We start from the raw sequence: 6000 nt of genomic DNA on the forward strand, positions 1-6000 counted from the left end.
ACACAGGAATGTCAGTAGGTGAGCAGTGAAAGCCTCGCGCTCAAACGGTGTGCTCACAAGCACCCAGGCGCGCACACACAGAGCCAATGTCCGTGTGCAGTCACATCCCCCTCCGGCTCCTCTCAGTGTCCCCAGGGCTGATTGTGGGGACCCGGAAGCCCCCCACGTTGCCCCTTGGGTCAGATACATAGTGGAGTGAAGGTGGACAGCATCCTCTCGGTCAGAAGTGTACCCGCGCGAGAGCACATGTGTGCATGTGGGTGGGCGATACCCGTGGGAGTGAGGACGGCGGGCGCCTGTCCTCATGCAGAGCAGCAGAGCGCTCGGCCCTCAGCTGGGAGGCAGTGGCGTCTCCTTTAGGGACAGTGGTGTTGTGGGCGGCAGCAGGTGGCATCTCGCTGTGAGGGCGGAAGAACCCCTTTCCGAGGAGGGATCCGGGCACAGGCGGTGTCTCGTTTCCCGAGAGGACTTTATAAACCGTGTTTGGATTTCTGTCAGAGTTCTGGGCTGCTCACTGGGTGCTGCTCGGAGCCAGACCCCCTTCTGGGTGCCAGATGGACACAGATGCCCAGTGGGGCTCCCAGGCTGTTGGGGACAGGAGAGGGTCCAATGCAAGTGAGTCTGGAGGCCGAGCCCCACAGGAGGGGCGCCCGAGGTGCAGGGACCATCCTCTCCAGCCCAGGCTTCGGGAGGCACGCTGCAGCCACTGTGGAGTTGGGGCTTGGGAGACACCCCAGGTTATCCCCGGTTTCCTTCCAGGTGTAAGGAAGAGAGTTAAGTCCTAGCACCTCACAGCGTGTGGGGTTACGTTCTGAGGTTTGTACTTGAGTGCCTGGCCCCTTGCCTGCATCTCTCACACCCAGAGGCGGTCAGAGGGCACGGAGCACGCTCCGTGTCCCCAAAGTGGAGGTCCCGGGAGGCAGGCCTGCAGTCCAGAGCCAACAGAGAGGGTACACCCTTGAGAACGCTGAGCGAGCGATGGAATAATTGGTAGGAAACGTAAAGCAAGTATGTTTCCAAGGATTAAAAACACGGAAGAATCAGAAGCGAACAACATGCCCAAAAGAAACGAGCAGACGGGCAGCGCAGAACCTCCAGAAACGATGCTGCAGGTGAAGTCCTGGTGGGCGGTTAGTGGCGCGCCCGCCGTGGGCGCCCAGTGTGCCGGGGGCGGCACCCGGAGCAGGAGGCAGGGTGGGGTGGCACATAGCGCCTCGCTGGGAGAGGCCACGCTTGGCAAGCTGATGTTGGAACCACGGGAGACAAGTCCTCAGGACCAGGATGTGTCCACGTGGGACATCAGGACACCAGATGAAAAGAGAGGACATGGCCTAGAGCAGCGGAGGCCCGTGACAAGTCACTGTGCCAGTGGGACGCTGGTGCCAGGCGGCAACACAGTGACCGTAGGGAAAAGCCATGAGGATGTGTGGCCGGCCATGCTGCGCCGACCCCCCCCCCGGGGCAGTCCAGGGACCTCTCAGGTGGGTGGCCACAGTGGTGTGTGGAAGGGGCAGGCACGTGCACATGCAGGCCCCCAGGACGCCGCCGGTCCGCGGTGTGGCCGCCACGGGACAGCAAGGGCCTTGCGGCATCTTGGTCTCTGCAGTGCTGCGTTTGTTCGAGCGTCCAAGCTGCATTTGGGAGAGACGGGAGGTGCACTTACTGCCACGAGTGAAGCCCGGTTTTGTGATCCTGCCGGAGGAAGCCGCCCTCACCTTTTCCGCTAAGCCGCTGGTCACCATGGCCACACTTTTCCTCCCAACGCTCGCAGGGCTCCTTCCCGGAAGCCCTGGCCCCTGAGCTTGGGCAGGTGGGTTCCTCCTCTCAGCCCTTGTTGGTCACAGCCACACAGTGCAGCAGCCCCACCGTCCACAATGCCCGATCGGAGCCTGTCTCCCATCTGGGAAGGCTGAGAATTCGAGCCCCGGGTGATCTAGATAAGAAACACATCGGCATGTGTGCGCGTCAGTGCACGTTCACACATACATGTAAATGTACACGTAGCTGCGGGACCTGCTCAGGTCCCCACACACACTCGGGTGCATCTCTCCTCCTAAAGATTTCCTCTCCATCCCCAACCCCAGCTGAAGACCTGACTCAGGAACTTGCCAGAAGCAGTTTGGCCTGGAGCCCTCCCTGGACTCTGGAGGAGCTAGAGGCTCCCCTGGGGAAACAAGGCCATTTGGTGCCATGAAAGCCAAGCCCCTGTGCGCCCCCCTGTGTCTCCCCTCCCCCTGCAGGCCCTCCTCCCCATGTGTCCCCTACCCGCCCTGCATCCCCAGGGGTCCCCCAGTCCCGTGCCCATCGGGGCAGCACTGAGCAGCTGCACACCAGCGGATGCAAGCTCACGAGTGCCGCAGTGGGGTCCAGGCCCCCAACCCCTGGCATCTGAGCTCCACTAGGCAGGTCTAAGGCTCTTTGTAATTTGTGTCTGTGAGTGTCCAGGATTGTGTAGGAACATGTGTGAGGTCCCATCTGGTGTGTGCGCAAGAGAATTCATTTACCCTCCCAACCCACAGACCGTCCTTCTGTTGCACACTCGATGTGTTTTCCCTCTGAGCCACGCCAGGGGAGCACTGGGGTTCCGGGATGGGGTGTGCCATGTGCAGGTGGTTTGCATGGCAGCCGGGCACACAGGTCACTCCCTTGTGCACTGAGCTGCTGAGGCTTCACACCGGGCTTACTGCTGGAGTCCTGGAGGCCGTTTTTAGTCATACTGCCCTGCGAGGTTGACCTTGGAGGTCAGTGCCTTAGTGGGAGGGTGCTGCTGTGTCTGCTGCCCCTTGTGGTTTTGGCAGAGGACAGTGGCCCTGCGTGGCCAGTCAGCCACAGGCAGTGGGGCTGGAGTCCCCGTGTGGCCTCCCAAGCGCAAGGGCGTGCTGGATGCCCATGGATCTCCCCCAGGACACGAATGGGCAGGTGTTGGCAAGGCTGCCCACAGGTGGCCCAGTCGGTGTGCCCGGCGTGTTTGCTGGAAGTTCTGGGGGTCTCTGCTGCACATAGACCACCAGAGACTTTCCGTGTCCCCAGTGAGTGGACCAAAGTGACCTTGTTTTCTTCTCTTTCTTTCTTTAGCTCTTAGAATTTGACAAAGAGCTGTCTGTTTTTAAGGACAGACTGTATGAACTGGACATCTCGTTCCCTCCCAGGTAAGGAACGCCCACTTGCTAGATGAGCAGGTAACTTTTCTCCTTTTGGGGGACCTGTGTGCACCTGTGCAAACCATGCCTCCTCCCACCCTTCCCACCACCCAAGAGCAATAAGCGATTCTTTAAAAAAAAATTTTTTTTCTTTAAATATGCAAAGTACTGCCTTCTCGGTTTAGCACTGGGGCCCCGAGAACTCTGGGCCCTGGGTCTCTCTGGGAACGTCAGGATCTTGGGCAGTCTCTGTCGGGCGTGGGCTCTGGGTGGCTTTTCTCAGGTGTGGAAGCTTTTCTGGGCTTTCCTCTGGTGTTTACAGAATCTTGGGATGTGCAGCAGTGACAGCCGTTCCCTCAGAGCAGCCTGGCGGACACAGCCCCACCGGCGCCCGGGGTCTTAGAGGGCCTGGGGCAGAGAGGAGCAGGCCGAGGGGGCCTTGGAAGCTGCGGCGGGACTGGGGGCTCAGCCAGCCTCCGTCACTGGGGCGGCTGTGCCAGGGAGTGCACCTCAAGGACATGGAGGCCCTATCATGGGATTCCTCCCCACTTCTCTCTCCTTTTTTAGATCCTGGGTGGAAATTCTCATCACTCTGGCATGTTCTGGGAAACTGTAACACAGGCATGGGAGTGTCCTGGGGACACGTGGCACCCTGTCGTCAGACAGGATAGCTCTGCTCCTGGAACAGGCTCAAAAACCAGACGGTCTTTCATGCATGCTCCGTGAGGGGCCCCCCATTCCTGCACCACATTCAGCAGTCACATGTGTGAAGGCTGGCAGAGGACCCCCCAGTCCAGCGCATGGGACTTCCAGCTGCTCGTGGGAATGGGCCGGTGTCCCTCTGACCTCAGGGTCTAGGCTCTGGCCAAGGGGGCTGCGGTGTGAGTTGTAGGGGGAAGACTGGTAGGGACTGTGAGTCTGGGACAGCCAGGAACACAGCAGGACCAGAGGCGCATCCCCACTGGTTCCCATCCATGGACTGACCAAGGGTGTCCCCCTCGGAGCCCCAACCCTGCTTCACAGGTCGTCACCTGCAGTCAGACGCATGTCAGGTCCGCCTGAGGTCCAAAGAGGTTCTGAGGGTTTGTGAGCCTGCTTCTCCCTGGGTGTGGTAGGCCGGATGTCCTGAATGGCAGCCCCTATTGGAAAAACTCGAGGATCTCCTTTTTGGGCTTTGCTGAGCTGGAGAGGACGGAGGCCTAGGGACCCTCTCCGGCAGAGGCTACGACCCTATGGACACGTGGACCCTGCGCTGGTGTCTGCTTCTTGAGTTTCTCTTAAACCTTGCCACCTTGCATGTCACTTGGGCACAGACCACGGAAGATGCCAGCAGGACGTGGTCAAGGTCAGAGCCCGCGGGACCTGGTGGCCAGTGCCCCAGGGGGTGTGAGCAGCAAGCCCGCCACCAACACGGGCAGCAGAGAGATCCGCCTACGTATACCCGAACCCGTTAAGAGTCTGGAAGGACAAGTCAGCCCTCACCCACGTCGGGTAATGGGGTCCTGGCTTGGGGGTCCCTGGACTGATGTTACCTGATGAAGAAAGCACAGGCCTCCCTGGGGTGGTGGCGGTGACTTAGCCATGGCCGTGAAACCCTGCCTACTTGTCGGGTCCTCTCCGCCCCCGGACAAGAGAAGGTGGTGACCTGGTGCCATGGGGGAGGCGCTCGAGAAAGCTGCCTGTGTGTGTTGGGCATCAGGGTACCTCCGACCGTGTTCCCCAGGACTCCCTAGGTGGGCTGTATGCACAGGGGGGTCACCCTGCCCTCCTCGAGGTCCGTGAGGTGCCGGACACAGCTGCTGCGCGCGGATCTCCGCGGGGGTCGCTTGGCTCGGGCAGTGGGAAAATGGCCCAGACCTGTGCCTGCCCCATCCTGTATGCCGTGGCCACAGGGACCCGCGGCAGGGTGCTGTCCTGGGCCATGCAGGTCACATCGGCGAGACCCAGGAGTCCTGGGAGCCCGTAGGAGCAGAGCACTCACCCTGGCTGGGGACAGGAGTGGTGACAGGAGGGGACGCCGAGGTCTCACCAGTCCTGGCTTCACGGGTACAAACACTGGCTGGTTAAGTCATCAAATACTTTCCCTTTAATGAGGGAGTAAGAGTGTAATTCCTCGGAGGAAAGGTGGAAGCTTTCTAACCAAACCAGCATCGCTCGACCACCAGAGCCCAGCTTCCAGAGACCCTAGTGAGCTGCTGGGTCACCACGCCTCCCCTGCTGCCCAGGCCACCAACCCTCCCCCTCCAAGCCTGCCATCCCAGTCACCCACCCCTCCCCTGCTGTTTGGGTCACCCCCTCCCCCACTGCCTGGATCACACCAGGCCCCCTCCTTTGACTGTCTTGTCTTTGGAAACAAGGCCTGTGACCAGAGCCCCAGGGGTGGTCATGTGGGGTTTAGAGAGCCGCCCCAGACTGTGGGAGGAGTTTACACAGCAGCAAAGTCCAGGAAAAGGACAAGTGATGAGGGGTGATCAGGGGCTTGGTACCTGCTGGATATTTGCTGATGGTACCGTGAGATAAGTGGTCAGGCATGCTGTGTGTGCACATGTGGGTGTGCACGTGTGTGTGCATAGCGGTGTGTGAGCTCACGTGCAAATGTGTATGCGCATGTGGGCGTGTACGCATGTACACGGGGATGTATATTCACCCCTGTGCACTGCGCAGCCCCACGTGCCGGTGAGCGTGTAGGTGTGAGTCACGTGCGTGTGTGCGCGTGTGTGCAGAGCATATGTGCGTGTGTGTGTGTGCGTGTGTGTGCGTGTGTGTGTGCGTGTGTGTGTGCGTGTGTGCGCGTGTGTGCAGAGCATATGTGCGTGTGTGTGTGTGCGCGTGTGTGCAGAGCATATGTGCGTGTGTGTGT

General features: G+C 60.3%; 1 protein-coding gene across 2 annotated transcripts in view; it reads left to right on the forward strand.

Moving 5' to 3' along the window:
* Nucleotides 1-6000, forward strand: part of LOC111145269 (inositol polyphosphate-5-phosphatase A) — a 183912-nt gene that overhangs the window by 162354 nt on the left and 15558 nt on the right. For both annotated transcript variants that reach the window (XM_022500081.1, XM_022500082.1), the window contains one exon: nucleotides 3076-3149. In XM_022500081.1, the coding sequence (XP_022355789.1) occupies nucleotides 3076-3149 (74 nt within the window). The remainder of the gene's footprint in view (nucleotides 1-3075; nucleotides 3150-6000) is intronic.

The sequence above is a fragment of the Enhydra lutris genome, unplaced genomic scaffold (genome assembly GCF_002288905.1).
Source record: "Enhydra lutris kenyoni isolate GAN:26980312 unplaced genomic scaffold, ASM228890v2 scaffoldscaffold12, whole genome shotgun sequence".
Classification (NCBI taxonomy): domain Eukaryota; kingdom Metazoa; phylum Chordata; class Mammalia; order Carnivora; family Mustelidae; genus Enhydra; species Enhydra lutris.